Source organism: Leptosomus discolor, chromosome 1, assembly GCF_034619465.1.
Source record: "Leptosomus discolor isolate bLepDis1 chromosome 1, bLepDis1.hap2, whole genome shotgun sequence".
Taxonomy (NCBI): Eukaryota; Metazoa; Chordata; class Aves; order Leptosomiformes; family Leptosomidae; genus Leptosomus; species Leptosomus discolor.
Window position 1 is genome coordinate 68,188,264 of NC_141391.1, and position 19,855 is coordinate 68,208,118.

The 19,855-nt window shown below is 44.3% G+C and overlaps 1 protein-coding gene across 1 annotated transcript; it reads left to right on the plus strand.

Annotated features, from left to right (window-relative positions):
• The first annotated feature begins 299 nt into the window (after window positions 1–299).
• CHAMP1 (chromosome alignment maintaining phosphoprotein 1) lies at window positions 300–12,006 on the plus strand. The gene is made up of 2 exons (XM_086482116.1): window positions 300–334; window positions 8,287–12,006. The coding sequence occupies exon 2, from the start codon at window positions 8,348–8,350 to the stop codon at window positions 11,216–11,218; it is 2,871 nt and encodes a 956-aa protein (XP_086338242.1). The 5' UTR covers window positions 300–334; window positions 8,287–8,347; the 3' UTR covers window positions 11,219–12,006.
• Window positions 12,007–19,855: the final 7,849 nt, after the last annotated feature.

A 19,855-nucleotide genomic window follows, 5' to 3' on the forward strand; every position in this document is an offset into this window, starting at 1 on the left:
CCCTCCGCAACCGGCGGGGGAGGGCGGGGCTGCGCCCAGCGACGGCGCTTCCGGTTGGGCGGCGGGCGGGCCCGGGGGAGCGATAAAGCGGCCGCTATTCGGCCGCGCGCCTCCTCCCGGAGCCCCCCCCCTTCCCCTTCCCCCTCCCCTCCTCGCTCTCTCCCCCCCCCCCCCTCCCCCTCCCCCTCCCCCTCCCCTCCTCCCCGCCCCTCGCGCGGCCCGAGCCCGCCAGCGCCGCCGGCCCGGCCTGCTGCCGTCACCGCCATTGGCGGGGGTGCGCCCAGCCCCTCCCCCCGGCCCGGCGCCCCGCTGCCGCCCCGGAGGTGCCTCAACGGTGAGTGCGGGCGGGGGGAGCCCACTCACACCCCCACCCCCCCACACCCCACCCCGGCTCCCGCCGCCGGCCCGGCCCGCTCCCCTCCCCCTGGGCACCGGGCCTGGGCCTTCCCCTTGTCCAGCCCCCGCCGCGGCGTCGCGCCGGGGGAGCGGGTGGCCGCTGGCGGCGGCGGTGGGGTGGCGTCGAGGGGGGCAGGGGGTGTCGCGCAAGCGGGCGGCGGTTGGTGGTGGCGCGGGGGGGAACAAAACCGGCGGGGCGTAAGTGGCGGAGGGGGGGGGCGGGGGGGGGGGCGGGAGGGAGATGAGAGGGGGCGGGGGATACCGCCCGGCGGGGCGGGAATGAATGGGCGGGCGGTGCGGCCCCCTGGCCCGGGGGGGGGGGGGGGGGGGGGGGGGCCGGGCAGGGGCGATGCTGGCTGCCGTGGGAAAGCCTGGCCCGCAGGCACCCCCTCCCCGAAAGAAAGTTAAAGCAATGGCCGGCAGAGCGAGGAGCAGGTGGAGCACGCTGCGAGTCCCGCTTTCCTGGGAGCGAAGGGCTGCGGGAGGCCTCGGGAAAAGCGAGTTTTGCACGGGACGTGTCTCCGGCGGGACTGTCCTCGTCACTCGTGACAGAAATAACCGCGAGGGGGGACGGCGTCGCCCGTGGGATCGATGAAGCAGATGCAAACCGAAGGCTCCAAGCCTGTTGCTGGGTTGCATCCTCAGCACCGTTCGGGATGGATGAAGCGAGTCGACTGACTTTTCGTGGCAGTTTAGAGCTGACTGCTGAACTGGGGGAGGCTCCTGTGTGTTAACCGCACTCACTTTTTGGAGCCTAGAGAAGGGCTGGGGGAGTGGTCGGTCACCTGTAGTAGCCGGTGCAGGTGTTAGAAGGATTTGATGCCTGACTGCAGAGGGAGCTGCTTGAGTTAGTAACCGTTCGGCACTGTTAGCAGAGGAGTGATTGGATGCTTGACTTGCACCGAGTTCTTTGAGTGAGGAATATAGAGACTTCAGATTTAATTTTGGCTTTCCATAAGCTCTCCTTGAACATCGTTTGCTTTCAGGGTAGTGTAAATTAGAATTCATAGCCTGTTGTCAACCAAGATTCACAACCTTAATTCACAGTTCCTGACCAGATTGTGTGCTCTGGTGGGTCCAGAGCACTTCATTAGCTCTGGTTCAGCACCGCAGAGATAAGGTTTCTGGGGCTACTTTTGGAAGCTATCTATGCACTGTTGTGAACCTGGAGTTAGAAAGCCCTATCAGAGGTACATGGAATTAATTTTTCCTACCCTGAATCTGTCGTAGATACATTGATATTACCCTACAGTTTAGACTGTTGTTAGATCTTGTATTAAGAATATTAATGTTGCTGTGCAGACTTGTCGTTCTCTTAGAAAAGGTGCAAATCTTGCAAAATAGGTGCAGCTCCGTCCCCTTTGTCTTTCCTAAGTCATCTGCACGTGCATCCAGTATTACCACTTTTCAACTCTCCTCTGGCTTGAACCTTTCCTGGAAACGTCTGATGGCTTAATACTGCCGTTTGCTGCCTGGATCTGGCGTCTCACAGTATTTCACTGTTTCAGTGGCTCGTCAGGTCAGGGTGTTTGTGCCTTTTTTAGGTGTGTAATTTCAAAGACGTGGTTCAGCGATCGTTGCTGATGGAACTTAGCCTGTATAGGTGGGCTGGTAGCTGGGACTTCAGTTGTGAGGACGCGGTCAGATCCGTGTGGGCGCTGCTGGATTAGCAGGAGCACGGCACTGCCTGTCTTGTTCACGATGCGTTGGAAGTGACCCCCTCACCTGCTGTTTGCCTTGTGAAGTGCCTGCTCTGCCGCACCATGGGGGTGTTTGTGTGCAGCTTCCTCTGGGAGCTAAACTTCTGCTTCTTGTCAGTCACAACACAGGGATGCAGCTTCAAGAGAAGCATCAGGTTGCCACCAGACTGCCGTTTACTTTTTGGCACTGCAAGAACATGTCATTTTTCCTTTTGCTTAAACACAGCAATAGTCTGGATCTGCTCCTGCTGTAGTAGAGGGAATGATGCAGCTGTGTCCAGCTTTCTTGTGCTGGGAACAAACCTTACCGTCGACCCTCTTCACTGATAGAGGATATGGCTGAACTGTTTGCCTGGAAGAAACTTCAAGGCTGATGAGAATGAACAGCCATCCTTCCTGTGCAGTGACTGATACAGGGAATCCAGTGTGGTTGTAGGGAATCACAGAAAGCAGAAGGCTTTCTTCTTGAGGACTTTCCCAACTGTGCTGGCATCACTGATGGATGTTACGTGTCCTCGTTATCTGCTTGTGTCTCAGGCTTGATTCTTTATCGAGAGGAAAAGAGATATAGATCCTTCTGCCAGTGAGAACCAAGACAGTCTGATTCTGAAGAACGATATGACAGACTACTTGTTGCTGTGTTCTGAAATTCTCCGTGTCAAATTAAAAACAACCTGTAATTTTCTGTGCTCACAGGCAGTCTAGATCTTTAGCTTTGAGCCCTTCGTTGCTTCCCTCTGGCACTGCCTCATGACAGTCACAGCTTATCCTCTGTAGAGGAAAAATGCAGGGATATGTTACATGTTGCAACACTGAGTGTAGAATGTGTTTATTAAAAATAACCTGAAATTATTAGATGTGTAGCTATGAAGTTGGAATGGAGTTGAGAAGTGGAGACATCTTGTTAGCTGCCATGGTCAGTGTTGTGCCATCCCCTGGCTGGGTTCTTTTTCATACACAGTATCTCCTGCGTATTTCTTCACTACCACTGGGAGGCTTTTGAGAGGCTGTAGGAAGTATGGCTTAATCTTTAGTGGGATCCTCATGGATGATGGGATGTTGAATCCAGGAACTGGCTCTGAAGTGGCTGTACATGCTGGCTGGGAAGATACCAGAAGGTCTGTCTGCTCTGTGCATTAGCTTAGGCCACTCCTATTGCTCAGTCTAACATAAGCTCAACAGATCGCTGATGCTGTTCGACTGCACTCTGTGGTTGCCCTGCAATATACGTAGCTAACTTCAGAATTTGCAGTTACCTCATTGCCTCTGACTTCTTGGGTGCTTTTTCTTTCTGCCGAATCATGACTTTGGCCTCTGGGATGCTGAGAACCGAGCAAGAGAAGTAGTGATGGTTGTTCTTTTCTCAGGTAGGTATGGGTTCTCATTACTGATCCTTTACCCCTGCTGGTTTTCTGTTCTTCCTGTAGTGGAGAAGATTATGGCCAGAACTGCAGTAGGGGACAAACTGGTGTAAGGATCTTCAGCATCTCTGTGGAGAGAGGAGAGAGCTGATGGTAGGAACCTTTGTGTGCAGGTTCTAGATGTGAGTGAAAGAAGGGGGATGGGCAGAGGTGGCTGATGGAGCAGCAGTAGAGACCAATGAGATCTCTGGGTCTCTTCAAGCAGCTTTTAACCTGAGTAATGGACATTGATCTATGTCACTTCAGGCCAGCAAAAACCCTTAGTCAAGCTCAGCTGAGTTGGTGCTGATGGTGTTACTGTGCTTGGTATCTGTGGATATAGTGAGCTTGTGGACAGAAGCACTTACCTGTTCAGGTAGATTTCAGTGGAAATCTTCACGTCTCAGGAAGACTCTGAATGAGTCTTGGCTGCCTTAAGCTGAAGTTTATTATTGCAAACTCCAGAATCTTAGCTGAATCTTAATACTTCGTCCTGAAGTGGAGACAGGATGCGGACCCAGGACAAGCATAAATGCTGGGCTTCAGGCTTCTGCTTCAATTATAGTGTGTTCTCAGAAGAGATAATTAGTTCTGTTTGGCTGCATCTGTATTTGCTTTCTCAGCGTGGCAGCCATGAAAAGTGAGAAAAGTAGGAGGGGATGCAGAAATAGTGATTAAGAAATGCGGTGCTCTTGGTAGTCTTCAAGTGGCATGCAGCACAGCCTCAGCCATAGCCACTGTGGCACGGCACGTCCTGTAACTGTGAGTTTGAGTAGGGGCAATGCTGAAGTGTCCCTCTTACAAAGCAGGTAGGGCCTGGCAGAGTGTTCAACAGAACAAAGTGGCTTGGGGCCTGCATAGCAGTTATCTGTACTTGGATGGGTGGCAGCTTGTTTGTCTCTCCTCAGAGTCCTGAAGCAGGCTTGAGATATACTCTAGTGGCCATCTCCCTTCAGCTCTGCTTCGTTGGGGACCTGACTGTCATGACAACTTGATCTGCATCCTGAAATCTGTACTTTTCCTCAAGGGTCTTCAGGTGACTAGAATGATGTTTGGATTTAGTATTTGGTCAAATTCTCTGCAGTGCACATGGGTCACCCTGCCAGATTGATCACACCAGTTATTTTCTTTGCCCTTTTTATGTGTTTGAGTGGGAGCAGTGCAGAGCTACATCCCTTTGATGTCTGTAATAAAGCATTTACGCAGAGGGAGAGTGGCTCATCTTTTTTAGTGTTGCCAAAAAGATACCGCTGAGCACAGATTGCATCACAGTTCATGCAGGTCAGAAGCACTGGGGACCTTGTTATTGAGCATATGGTTTCTGGCCTGGCTGGCTCTGCTGGCGTGGGACTGTTCAGAAAACAGTGATGTGCTGTTCCTCAAACTTTCATCCAGCTAGGCAAGGCGGGATCCAGCACAAAACAAGTGCTGATGCAGGAGTTGACAGCAAAGAGAAATGTGAAGGAGGCAGTTACCTGTGTGACAAACCTGGGTGTAGAGGAGGGCAGTAATCAGAGCTATGTAGTGACAGTGGCATTTGAAGGGACCAGGAGGTATTGACAGGCAAATCTTACAGACTAGCTGTTCAGATATGTGCTATGTGAACCAGCACCATTTCAGAGTTTACTGCATCAGAAGTGTTTCAGCAAATTTAAATTGACGGCGTGAGTTAATAGTGGCTCGGCACTGTTCAAGTTTGTTACTGGTCTCACGGTAGCTGTTCTAAAGCTGTCTTTACTATTCTGTGGAGTCATGGCCTAAGGCGCGGCAATACCAAAGAGTTGTCTTCCTCAGTAGTATGCCTCAATTAAGTAGAGATTTCGGCAGAAGAGGCAATTTCTTCAGTGACTGCCAGCTACGGTGTGCTGAAGTTACAAAATTAAAAATGGTGAGTGATGGCAGTGTGAGAGAAAGCACCTCCAATTCTTTAATGTTATTTCTTATGCCAGAGGCTTGAATGTCTGGAGATGAAAAGGAGGAAGTGCCTGTAACTTCTCCAGTTCCAGAATAACCTCCTGATCGAAAAATCTTAGCAGCAACTTGGACGATTTGTGGAAGGGAGCCAGGGACCTTTTCTCACTGTTGCATTTGGAAAGAAAATGGAAATTTCCATTGTAAAGTAAGATAAGACTGAATAAAAGGAGAAGATGGGAGGTAGGGTGAAGTGTAGTTGAGAGTAGTGAATAACAGAAAACTGAAGAAAGGGCAACAGTTAGGTGATGTATAAAGAGGAGGGAAATTATTAAGCGGGTAGAAGAGATTGTCTGGTAAACTTTGTTGTAATCTATGATAAATTCGGTTTGGAAAAGCCTTTTTTGGTTTTCTAGAGAAAAGGAAATGGACAATTCAGGATTACCACCAATTTTGGAAGTGACAAATTCCCTTTCAGTTCTGAAAATGGGATTAGTAGAGTATGGCCTTATTGTCCTAACTATGTTCTGCTGTGATTTGGTTAAAAAAAAAAAAAAATCAGCTGGTATGATTAATTCTGAATTTTTTGCTTTCAGAATGAAATCTTGCTTTCCTCCCATTGCCCCAAATCCCCCAACCAAAAAATAAACCCTAATTCATAAAGACTTTTAGGTCTTTTGGAGTTTTAAGACATGGCTTGCTTTGGGCTTTTTCAATTGAGAAGTTGCTTGTTATTGCACAGGTACAGACCACTGAGCACTACTATTACCCTTCTCTTTTGTTTTGAACTTTTACAGGAATACAAAGTTTGTTGTAAGATGTTGGGAAGTGTTTTGTGGTTAACACTGAATGCAGTGTGGACTACATTTTGGGGTTTCTTTTGTATGGCTGCTAATAGTGCTGGGAAACTACAACTTGTACCCCAAACGTCCTTCCACTTCAGTATTTGTAGAGCAGCGCAATTACTTCTCCTGTGTAGCTTAGCCTGCGGTCAGATGCTGTTCATTTGTCTCATAGATGCAAAGCAGGATCCCTCTTAAAGCTCTGCCATGCTTCCTGATTGGAAATCTACCTACACCCGTGACTTAATGTGAAGTGCGTATGCAAAGAGCTTGTCTATGAGCAGCTGAGCTAGGGAACCTTTTATTTCTTGGGGATTTGTGCTCTCTGCTCTTCAGGCAATCCCTCTTTCCTGTTTTTGTTTTGTTTTTTCGCTCTGTATCCATGTCGTCCTTCAGCAGCTCTGCTAATTTACTTTCATTCTGAACCTACCCCAAACCCAAAGCAGCTCACCGCTGTAGTGTTTTTAATTCCTTCTCTTTTTCCCTAATTACAAGCTGAGTCAGACACCTCTTGTTCTGCAGGTTTTAAGACTATTTGCATACTGACCATTCATGTGCTGATTACAGGCTAAACAAAGCCAGTAACTGTTAAGTGAAATATTCAGCCTTAGCCTCAGTGGGCGCATTTTCTCTACGCAGTTCCTGATTTTCATGAAACTTGTAGAAATTTAAAATGAGACTGGATTGCTTTGTCCAACTCGACTGGCGTTGACTGTAGGGCAACGTGTTTGTCTAAGCCTCATTTCCCTAAGAAACCAGGGTAAAAATGCTTCAGGAATAAATTAAAAAAAATTTATTTGGATGTGTATTTTTAGATTAGTTGGTAGTCTAATATATATTTAGACAGGAAAATGAATGTTAAAATGACACAAAACCTTCATGTGTTTTGAAACACAAGACCCCTGAAATTAGGTTGATAGCTTAGCATGATGATTTAATTAACATCTGTTTAATTTGAACCTATGAGAAAAAAGCCTGTGTATTTCACATAAATGTCTAAATATTCATTTTCACCATAGAGATACCACCCACATTTACCACAGAATATGGTTAGACTTGGTTTTCTGCTCATTGTAGTAGCTAATCTGAGTAAATTCTGTTGGAAATAGTGGAATCTAGCCAAATCATTAAAAATTACTTGCATTTCATTTTTGCATTTCATTTTTGCATTTGCATTTCTGGTTTTGGTGGGGTTTTTTGTTTAGCTTTGTTTGTTTTGATTTGTTTTTTTTAAGGTCTTGCAAAAACACAAGAGAGAATTTTGAGAAATTTCCATCTTTCTCTTTGGGGTGAGGCAAACAATGTTTTCAATACAGAGGGCTGTCAGCTGCACCCACCAGGGAAAAAAAGTCACTGCCATTTTTTTTAAATAATATTTTTGTTGTTATTAGGGCAGCAGGTGAAATAATGGAATGGAAAAAATTTCTTTTCATAATGGATAAAGTCTTTGTGAGCAACAGCTTTTGTCCATGTAATTAGTGGAAGGAAAACAGTGTTTAACAGACGAAAACATGGCCTAGGCTTTAGGCTACTGTTTTCTTCCTGGAATTTTTTTTGTCAAAAGGAGCTAATTTGTTTTGAAATTTTATGATGAAGATGCAGTTTTGAAATGGCTTTATCTCAGTGGCACTGCTTCAAAGTACTTTTCGTTTTCAGTTTACACGTGTAATGTAAACAAAAACACTTTAAATCTGGGAAGAAGAGACAACTGAGAAAGCAAGTCACATTTGTCAAATGTAACGTAACTTTAGTTCTTCATCACCTGGGTTCTTTTTTATCGTTTGCTTGCAGATTTTTTACATGGATAGGAAGGCCTATTGTTAAATATAAGCTTTGTTTTTCAAGTTCTACTCATGTAAAATGACTTGCAGAAGTTGGAGACTTTGGATTTCTTAAAGAAGTAGTTAGTACCTGTTCAAAAGTTACGCCTTCTAAAATGGAGGGAGGAAAAAAGCATGTGCGGTTATTTAGGAATGACAGAGAGTTGAAATTAACGTCGACAGCTAACTGTACAGATTTTTTTCCTCTTTATTTCAGGAACTGAAGCTTCCTCTTTAAAAGGTGCAGTACTGTGGAAATTGTTACTGACCACAGAAAAATGGACATGTTGCAGATACTACGTAAAACCACAGAGCGCTTAGAGTGTGATCACTGCAGCTTCAGAGGAACGGACTATGAAAACATACAAATTCATATGGGTACCATACACCCAGAGTATTGTGATGAAATGGATGCTGCTGGTTTGGGTAAACTTATATTTTATCAAAAAAGTGCAAAACTGTTTCACTGCCACAAATGTTTCTTTACCAGCAAGATGTATTGCAATGTATATTATCACATCACAGCACAACATGCAGCACCTGAGAAGTGGAACGAGGAGAGGAAAGAACAGGTAGAAGGAGATTCAGATTCCTCCAAAAAAAGCGTCACATTGGAGCCACAGAGACCTACCCTTTCCCCTGAGTCGCGCAAACCTGCCCTTTCTCCTGAGTGCCCCAAATCTGAACCTGTTGTTTCCCCCAAGCTTCAGAAATCTTCAGTGTCCCCAGAGCCGCAGAAGTCAGCTCAGGCGACTTCCTCAGAGCCAGAGAAGTCAGCCCAGGCCACATCCCCAGATCCAGAAAAGTCAGCCAAGGCCACATCTCCAGATCCAGAGAAGTTGGCCTCAGCTCTGTCCCCAGACTCGGAGAAGCTGTCTCCTGCTGTGTCCCCTGACCCACAGAAGCTTTCTCCTGCTGTGTCCCCTGACCCACAGAAGCCATCTCCTGCTGTGTCCCCCGATGCACAGAAGCCAGCCCCGGCTGTGTCTCCAGAGCCCCGTCGGCATTCCCCGGCTGTGTCTCCAGAGCCCCGTCGGCATTCCCCAGCAATGTCTCCAGAGCCCCGTCGGCATTCTCCTGCTGTATCGCCAGAGCCCCGTCGCCATTCTCCAGCTGTGTCTCCAGAGCCCCGCAGATACTCCCCAGCTGTGTCACCAGAGCCAAAGAAACCTACTCCAGCAGTATCCCCTGAACCACGAAGGTATGCCCCAGCTGGGTCTCCGGAGCCCCGGAGGCATCCTTCTCAAATGCGTAGGCCTGCTTCTGCTTCTTCTCCTGAAACCCGGAGGCCTGCTCCTGCAGTTTCGCCAGAATCTTGGAGACCTGGTCCGACTGTTTCCCCTGAGCCTTGGAGATCTACACCTCACGAGGTGCAGAAGTCTTCCACAGTTTCTCCCTGGGCTCCAAAGCCTGCCATGTCGGTGTCCGTAGAATCCCGGAGGTCTGCCCCTGAGTCCCGAAGGCCTGGCCCCGTTGTGTCGCCAGAACCTAGGAGGCTTGTTTCTGACTCGTGGAAATCTACGTCCTTTTCTGAATCCCAGAAGTCTACTCTTGTTTCTTCTGAGCCGTGGAAACCTATCTCATCTGTTTACCCTGAAGGCTGGAAGCCTGTTCTGTCCCCTGACACGTGGAAGCATTCTTCCCCTGTTTCTCCTGAGCTTCGAAAGTCTAGTCATGCCGTTTCCTCTGACTCTTGGAAGCCTTCTTTCTTTCCTGAGGTCCGTAAGCCTGGTGCTTTGGTATCTCCTGAATCTTGGAAACTCTCTGAGTCCCGGAAATCTATGTATTTTTCTGAAACTCAGAAATCCACCTCTGCTGCTTCGTCTGAGGTTCAGAAACGGGCTCATTTCCCTGAACCTCGGAAAAGAGCTCTATTCCCCGAGTCTCGTAAATCTAATCCTACTGTTTCTACTGATGTCCAGAAACGTGCTGTTTATTCTGAACCCCAGAACCAGGTGTCTACTTCTGCTGTTTCTACTGAAGGCCAAAAACATGCCTTATGTTCTGAAGGCCAGAAATTGGCTCTTGTTTCTTCTGAAGTCCAGAAGCACGCCCTATTTTCTGAAGCCCAGAAACTTGCCTCCATTTCCTCTGAAGTTCAGGAGCCTACTTGTTTTTCAGAGTCTCAGAAATCTGCTTCTCCTGAAATTCAGAAACATGGCTTCTTTACAGAGTCCCCGAAACGTACTCCTTCTGTTTCTCCTGAGACCCCCAAACAAGCTGGTTTTACTGACTCCCAGAAATCTGCTGTTTCCCCTGATGTTCAAAAGCATGCTATATTTTCTGAGATGCAGAAGCCTGCTGCTGCTTTATCCTCTGATGTCCAGAGACATGCTGAAACTACTGTACCTTCTGAAATCCAGAAGAACATCCTGTTTTCCGAGCCTCACAAGACTGCTCCAGGTTTTTCCTCCGAGCCCCAGACACCTAGTGAGTCTGGTGAGAGTGACTTTCTTTCTCACAGTTTAGATGATCAGAAACCACTGGATGATTTATTCTCACAGGATGAACAATCAATCTTAGCCAAAGACTCACCAGAAGACATGTTGTATTCATGCCCGAAAAAGAAGCCCAAGAAGGAAAACCAGGAGAACTCAGATTCTGAGCTAAATAGCAGCGAGTGTGGAAAAACAGAGATGGACTCGATGGAGATAAAGGAGCAAGAATCCAACAGCGACCAAGACCAATATGATATGGAGTCATCCGATTACGGCAAAGAGGGCAAAATAGATGCCACTACTCCCATGCAGCCACAGTGTGTGCTGCAGTTTACTGAAGAGAAAGAGGCTTTCATCTCTGAGGAAGAAATAGCAAAGTACATGAAGCGTGGCAAAGGAAAGTATTATTGCAAAATTTGTTGCTGTCGTGCAATGAAAAAAGGTGCTGTCTTGCACCATTTAGTTAACAAGCATAACGTTCAGAGCCCATACAAATGTAAAATATGTGGCAAAGCTTTTCTTTTGGAGTCTCTTCTTAAAAACCATGTTGCTGCTCATGGTCAAAGTTTGTTGAAGTGTCCACGTTGTAATTTTGAATCAAATTTTCCCCGAGGCTTTAAGAAACATTTAACCCATTGCCAAAGCCGTCATAGTGATGATACACCTAAAAAACATTTGGACAGCCTTGAACCACTTGAAGAACAAATTTAATCTGTTTTTTTTCCTTGTGCTAGAAAAGCTGAATTTACAGAAGTGTTCTAAAGTGTTGCTGTATGTTAACCGAGTAGTTTAGCTGATCTGACAAGTCAGAAGATGCATGGTTTATTGTACTATGTTTAACTTGTCTTATAGCTGTATTACTGAAAGGATTTACTTTTGAAAGTCATTTTAAATATGTGTTCATGTCTTTGTATTACCCATCCAGTAGAGTCATATTTTATTTTTCAGATGTACTATGTTTTTGAAACCAAAATGGATACAAATTAGTTTTTTAAAGATTTGTAAAACGTACAGGCAATTAAGGACTGGAGTGGCAAGCAATCCATATATTCCTGTGAAGACTGAACTTGTTTTTTCACATTTGTTAAATGTTGTATTTTTCAAAATGTTTTTATCGAATTCTCAAAATCAAAATTCTCACCAAATTGAGTGTGGGTGAGCCAGGCATGAGAAGCTACCAATCCTTCTGGAATAATTCTGCCCTGAGGTTGTAATTGAGTGTGTAGTCATTCGTTGGAAATTTATTGCACTCAATTCTCTGACTTACTTGTCTCAGATTTAGAAGCATCAAGGTACTTATTTTGTGACTCTGTATTTTGGCCATGTTTTAAGCATGTACTAATATACCTTAAATTGATGAATTAACGTCAGACTATGTATAGCTCAACACTTTATCTTGATGATTCAGATGTTTGTAATGTCAGAAACCCCCTAAATTTCTTGTATTTGGTGAAATGTTATGCTTTAATCTTTTAACAATAAAAAGAAACCCAACCTGGCATTGGCCATTTTTCTTTCTTTTTCCAAATCAAGAACGAAACCTTTCACGTTGAACATACTGCCTTTTAAGTATCTTTGGCAACAGGAGATGCAAAATTATCCTGGAGTTCTGCTCCGAATACTTCAACTTTCCAGTCGTCAGCCTATGAAAGCAAGGTTAGTCTAAATTTCCCATCTGCTTCAGAAAAACACATCAGATGTAAATGATGAAAAACATGGAAAATGGGAGTTTGTGCGCTGTTAATTAGCATGATTGCTTTTGTCCTATTTGCATATTAACTTCAAAAAATGCAAGTACTTTATAATTCAGCAGTAGGACAGATTTTAAGTGGAGGTAGCACAAGGAGAGTTTCATTCTCCTCGGGCTAAATTATGCCTAGACTTAAGCTGTTGTAAATACTGGCTTAGAATATGAAGGTGATAGTGTAAAATAAATAATAATAAAAACATCTCCACTGTCAGCTAAGAGCTTCAGATTGATTTAATTGAAGCCTGCGTCTGATATCTTCGGTGTTTCAAGAGGACTTCTGGAAAGAAGGGAAAAAGCATTTAAAGCTCTTAGGTGACTTCTCAGTGCTGCCTATGAAGAGCAAGCTTTCTTGCAGGGTCCTCTCACATAGGACCAAACCCACTCTATGCCCCTAAGTCAAGTACCCTATGTTTCCTCTCATGGGGTCCAGTCTAGAATTCTAGATTTATTTTTTTTCCTAGGGGTGACTATAGCTAAATCTAAAAGAGAGCACTTGACTGTCAAGGCTCTGCTAGTATAGTCTTACTTTATATAAAAGCTGCTTTTCTGCTATCATTTCATCACTCTTGGCGCAGTCATTTGGTTAAGAAGATGCCTTACGCTGTTTGAATAAAAGGAAGAGGTCAAGGAAGGATTTGTTTGATTGGAAGTGGTGTCACCTTTACAGTTCGATGTCTCCCTACGGACAGATACTTGTGTCTCACTGCTGTGTGCCAGTCAACAACTTTGATTTCTACGTATCTGTTGTGAAGGCTTGGTGCTATTTTGCTACATAACTGACTTCTTGGTTCTTGCTGAGTGACTACTTCTTTCTTTAATCTTGATTTACAACTGTCAATGTGTACTTTATGACTCTTGGACGTGAACTTTACAAGCTCTCTTGATGTTAGGGTGTTCAGCCTCTTTAAATCCAGATATCATGGGCACTTTCCAGTTTCTTTTAGTAGAGAATATTGTCAAAGCCTTGTGGAAGTTGAAGGACATTTCTGGTGTGTGTTTTCCGTCCAGATTAAGTATTCTTTCACCCTTCCCTTATACAACGCTCATTTGAGATCCTTGAGATGTGCAGGAGGATCTGCTGGAATCTGAACTGGTTTAACTAACTTCTCTAAGGACCTGTAGGACACCAATAGATGGATCCGATTGGGGATTTCTTGTTTCCCTTTCAGATGACCCATTATAGATGCTGAGAAGGATGGATATAAACAGTGATCATTCTTTTTTGTCATAAGAAGGAAATGCAAGCGAAGGACTTCGAGATTTACCAGTGAAAGAATTTGCTTGAAGTATGCCTAATGGTATAATTTAGTCCTTGGCTGCTCTATGAAATAACTTCAGTTGAAATTGTTACTAATTCGATTTCATTTGTTAGGGTATGAAGCAAATACAGAGGTCTTCAGTTTCCAGAGATTGTACTGGGTATTAAGTCACTGGGGCATTTTATGAAAGCTCTGTGTTGCGTGCTACCGTCTCCCTCATTCCTGTTCTGTAGCACAGGGACCCTTTGGGTTCGGTACTGTGTAGTTCAAACTTCCATGTTTCCTTTGGGAAACAACATGACCAGGTCATGAGACGGGGGCTGGGGCAAATACAAAGTTTACTTCCAGTACAGGTATTTCAGATAACTGCAGTTCCTTTCTCTCTGAACCCTGGGGACTGCTCCTGCCTGAGAAAAATGTAATTAACGTACCTTGGATGTACAGAAGACAACTCTTTTTTTTTTTTTTTTTTTTTTTTCCTTCCCCAAAAGCCTATTTGTAGCCTATGCTGAGAAATGTTGTAAACAAAAAAATTTCCAAATACAGTATTAGAGTCTATACAGGGTATGCTGTGGTTCATAGGTGGTGCGTACAGCTATGAAGTAATTACCTTGGTAGAAAAAAGATGAGAAGCCTATTTGGAACCAGTGTATTGGGGTGTAGAGAAAGCGTAGAACTCCAGTTGGAGTGGGGCCAGAAAAGAATCTTATTTCAGTAACAGATGAGTACGATTAAACTTGGAATTTTTATGGATTTTTGTAAATATCCTTAGATTTTTTTTATTCTGCTTAAGAATAATCTTGAGATTGAATATAGCAGGTTGTATACACTTAAAATTCCTTTCCTTCTCTTTGTATATTAATATATTGCTTGCTTAATCTCATGAAATTTTAGAGGCAGAAAATCTTATAGAAATTATAATTATTGAAAGTTTGCCTATGTATTCATAGTTTTGTACTTTGGAGGGTTTTTATCATGACTATTCAGTGATGTAGAACAGCTCGCTCATATCTTACTAATATGAGTGCATTGGGGTCACCGTAACCATTGCTGTGCTCATATTTATATATTTTTAAAAGGAGAAGAGAGAGGAGGGAGTTGAACTGTTTCCTACTGTACTGCTGTTACCCCCTGGTCTGAAGAAACTTTCATTGAAGTAAGTTTTGGTCAAATAATTGTTTTTCTGAAGTATAAGCATATATGAACATTATTGTTGCTTACTTTCCATGGGGAATGAGAAAGGTTGCTCAAGAAGGTATCAGAGCTAGATAAATCAATTTAAAACTTGGAGAATGCAAAATTTGGGGAAGTGAATATGAAACTGAAAGGCAAATAGATGAAGGTGTAGGGTTCTACCTAAATTCTAACCTTTCTGTATATTCTTTGTAATAAGCTTTAAAAGCATGATTGTGTACTTTTAAAATACGGAATATATATGAGCCTTTCACAGTATATGTATAATACTGTGCCTTTTCTTTCCTGTAGGTTTACATGACTTAGTTTAACATGTATTTAAAAACAAACAGACAAACCCCCAGTTTCTAAGGCATTTCTCAGTCAAAAGAGAAGTAGAAAAACTTACATTTTAACTGATAGCATGACCCAGCCAGGGTTGCCACATGGATGTTGATAGTTTACCTCTAAAGATCACAAACATAAGCATCCCAGGTGTAATTAACACTGAAAAATTATGTATAAAATATCTAATTTGTCAATATTATTTTGTAAAACTTTGGGGACTCGACGAGGAGTTAACTCCCTACCATGTGTATGTAAATGACTTACATGCACTCTGTGACTTACTACTTTGTATGTCCTGCGGCTGCAGTTCAGTGTAGAAAGAGTGAAGTTAACTAAAAGCCAATAGAAGTAATTTGCTCATGACAGCACAGAAGTCTGTGAAGATTAGTTTTCTCTGCTTCCCAAGTATTAGAAAACATTATTTCTTGCAATGACAAATAATACATGTTAATGAAAGTCAGCACAGTGAAATAATTTCCTTCCTTTGCAGTGTACCCTCGGTATATACTTGGGTATAACACAATAATCAACTTCAAGATTGTCTGAATTTTTAAAGATTGTTACGTTAATAGATTATACATATGATTGAGAAAATGCTTCTGTATGAACTTTTAGGCAAGATGTCAGTGAAAACGGCCGTTCCTTTTATACGATCCCCGTCCTTGGAGAGGAATCTCTTCTGTGTATGCTTGGAAGGTTTGAGTCCTTTTCATGGAGAATGCTTGATGGAAAGTACGAAATGGAAACTGAGAACAGAAACACCAAGAGGATGATGGTGTTATAGAAGGATGCTGTTTTTCAGCTAAATTAGCTGTGGCCATATGTGCAATACAAACTTATCTTCATCTTTTTATTGCAAAAAAAAAAAGGGTTAATAATTGTGTGGAGTGTCTGCTAATGTTTTTAAAGTGCATTTTCACAAGCATTCAATCAAAAGTAGTCTTCTGTAAAGAAGACTTCATTTTGTTTGATATTTGGGAAGGGATTCTTGCAGGAATTATTACTTTCAGAAATAAATATTTTATCTTCTTTCAGCATACCTAAGAGTATCTAAATATCTGTCTAAGTGTATCAGTATGTTGCTGAAACTAAATCAAAGAAATGTAGAATGTAACCACTAGAATGTGAATATTTATATGATGATAATGGTACTGGTTGTCCTTGTATTAATGAGCAAATTAATTGTGGGAAAAAAATGTTGTTTGTCAAAACCTGAAGACCATTTAGGATTCAATAGTAATGTTTTAAAATAAGAACTGTGTGTATTTCACAATCCCCTATTCTGAGAAAGACTCTCTAAAAGAAGTATTACATTTTAGTTCATTTGGTAGAAGCCAAATCAAAGTAATTTTTGCTTGGTTTTATTGTCTGACTTACTTGACCAAGTATTTCTTCTGAGCTGTACAATCAAAATAATAGGTCTGTTTTCTTTTTTTTTCCCCCTTAATTTCTTTTTTTTTTTTTCCTCCCCACCAGAGAAGTGTTGCCATTCTCCACTTCATAAAAGAACTCACCGTGTCATTTCATTATCAGCTCAGGGCAATATAACTGCGCCCTTTCTCTGGCTAGTCCTGGCCTCTCCCTTGCCCTAGCAGTGTGTTCTCACCAAGAATTCTTCCCCTGTCTGCTTTGCTGTTCTACAGCCTTGCGGTGCCACAGATCGGCTTGCAGATTCTGCTGGAAACTTGCTGGTTTTTCCTTGTGTTGTGGAGTTAGTCTGTCAATCTGACTTCATGGAATCACAGAGTGGTTTGGATTGGAAGGGACCTTAAAGACCATCCAGTTCCAACCCCCCTGCCATGGGAAGGGACACCTTCCACTACACCAGGTTTCTCAAAGTCCCATCCAGCCTGGCCTTGTGCACTGCACAAGGGAGGGGGCAGCCACAGCTTCTCTGGGCAACCTGTGGCAGCTTGTTCCAAGCTGTTGCCTTGCAGCTGTGAGTGCTGATGCAATGGAAATGAGTGTGAGGGCGACATTTCTTCTGAAGGTAGAGGACCAAGGCCAGCAGGGACACTGAGCTCAGATGGGCTTGTGGTAACTCTGAGGCTGCACCCTAAATCACAGACATGCTGGCTAAGTTGCTCAGCAGGGATGTCCTGGCAACTCAGTTGTATTATTTTCTCACATCTACCTCTTACCTGGCAGTTGTCTGCTGGGTTGGTCTTTTCTTTCACTGCCTCTCTGCCTTTTTAGCCTGTGTGTTACCGAATGCTCCAGGCAAGATTCTTCTCATTGCCAAATCCACAAGTGATAACCCCCGACAAAATGGGTAAATTACGTATGTGCGCTTAGTGTTCCGTTAGCTGAGCTTGGAGCCTTGGCATAGTGGCTGAGACTTGCTGTTCTGTTGAACCTGGGGGGTAGCTGTCATTGTACCTAGGCAATCCTTAACTGCAACAGAGGTTTGTATAGGTATCGGAAACAGGTTTTTTGATTCCCTGTCTCAGATGCTCATACTGATATTGACTCTTCAAAGTGCACAGCCTTCTGAAACCCAAAACATCAAACCCCAAAGCTCAAAACTCAGTGGAGAAGCAGGCATGGATTCTGAGTGGCAGCCTCCAGCACTCAAGAGAAAATTTAATAATAGTTGTTTTCTCTTTGTATGCTCAGCAATTAATTTTATTCCTTATTTTCCCTCCATGCACTGTGTAGAACTTGAAGAATATTGAAAACAAACTCCTTTTAAGTAATTTCCAAACCTAAGAGAAGCCTTCTGCCTTTTGAAAATAAAAATAAAAATAAATCCTTTAAACCTAATGGGGAAAATTAAATGCTTGTGTTAAGAATAAAGATACCTATTATAGGTACCTGTCATCCCAACTCTGTAGAAGACTAAGAGTCTGTGCTACATACTTCTACTTAGAAATAGTCACACGTTCACAGACACAAGTGTTCTGATAACTCCTTAAGCACAGGTCCTACATACCTTTTCACCTGTAAAACAATAAAGATTAGGAACTAGGATGAAAACAGAAACAGTAGTTTTCAAAAAACAACAGATAATGGTAATGGGGGGCTCAGGTCATGGTTGTCCTTGCCATGAGGAGCAAAGGCTTGCAGAAGCATGGACAGATCATGTGGGTCAACACCAAACTGTGAAGCTGCTGTTGGAGAAAGGGATTTGACTTCTATGGTTGTGGGACCCTGTTTGAGGCTCAAGGACTCTTATACAGAATCACACAGAATCACAGAATGTCAGGGGTTGGAAGGGACCTTGAACGACCATCTAGTCCAACCCCCCTGCCAGAGCAGGACCACCTAGAGTAGGTCACACAGGAACGCATCCAGGCGGGTTTTGAATGTCTCCAGAGAAGGAGACTCCACAACCTCTCTGGGCAGCCTCTTCCAGTGCTCTGTCACCCTCACAGTGAAAAAGCTTTTCCTTATGTAAGGGTGTAGCTTTATGTATATGAAAACTTTCTTTAAACAACTTGAAAAAGTCTGTATCACAGATGCTGGTTCTTGTGGTGGACTTGATCTCCCTGACATCTGATGTAAAGGGATCATGGGAGGATCCAATCAATCTAGGAGGTTTCTAGTGAGTGTCAGGGACTGCTTCCTGATACTAGATAGGCCATTGGGGTTTGCAGACAAAGAAGAGCTGATTGGAAATTTGATGATCGATGGTAGACTTGGCTGTCGTGACCATGGAGTAGTGGCATGCAGTGTCTTGAAGAGGAAAGTAGCAGTCAGAGTACAGACCATAGACTTCAAGAGACTAGGCTTGGAATTATTCAGGGAACTGGTAGGTGGGATCATGTGAGAGGCAACTCTGAAGAAGCTGAGGAAAGCTTGTTGCCCAGATGTGTTGGGAACATGTCAGGAAAGCCGAAGTTCACATAGGGTTGACACCTACAAGGGACATCAAGGGCAATAAGAAGGACTGCTACTGTGTGATGGGTTGACCCTGACTGGATGCCAGGTGCCCACCAAAGCCGCTCTATCAATCCTCTCCTCAGCTGGACAGGGGAGAGAAAATATAACAAAAGGCTTGTGGGTTGAGATAAGGACAGGGAGATCACTCAGCAATTACTGTCACAGACAAAACAGATCTGACTTGGGGGAAGACCAATCAGAGAAAGGTAATGAGAAAAAACCCCAAATCTTGTAACACCTTCCTCCCCACCCCTCCCTTTTCCCAAGGTTAACTTTATTCCTGAATTCTCTACCTCCTACTCCCAAGCGGCGCAGGGGGACAGGGAATGGGGGTTGCAGTCAGTTCATCACACGTTGTCTCTGCCACTCCTTCCTCGTCAGGGGGAGGACACCTCACATGCTTCCCCTGCTACAGCATGGGGTCCTTCCCATAGGAGATAGTCCTCCACGAACTTCTCCAACATGAGTCCTTCCCACAGGCTACAGTTCTTCACGAACTGCTCCAGCGTGGGTTCCTTCCACGGGCTGCAGTCCTTCAGGAACAGACTGCTCCAGCGTGGGTCCCCCACGGGTCTACAGGTCCTGCCAGCAAACCTGCCCCAGCATGGACTTCCTGTGGGGTCACAGCCTCCTTCAAGCATCCACCTGCTCCAGCGTGGGGTCTTCCACAGAGTGTAGGCAGATATCTGCTCCACCATTAACCTCCATGGGCTGCAGGGGGACAAACTGCCTCACCATGGTCTTCACCATGGGCTGCAGGGGAATAACTGCTCCAGTGCCTGGAGCACCTCCTCCCCCTCCTTCTTCACTGACCTTGGCGTCTGCAGAAATGTTTCTCTCACTTATTCTCACTCCTCTCTCCAGCTGCAATTGCTCCTACGCAGTAACTTTTCAGTTTCTTAAATACGTTAGCACACAGGCGCTACTGCCGTTGCT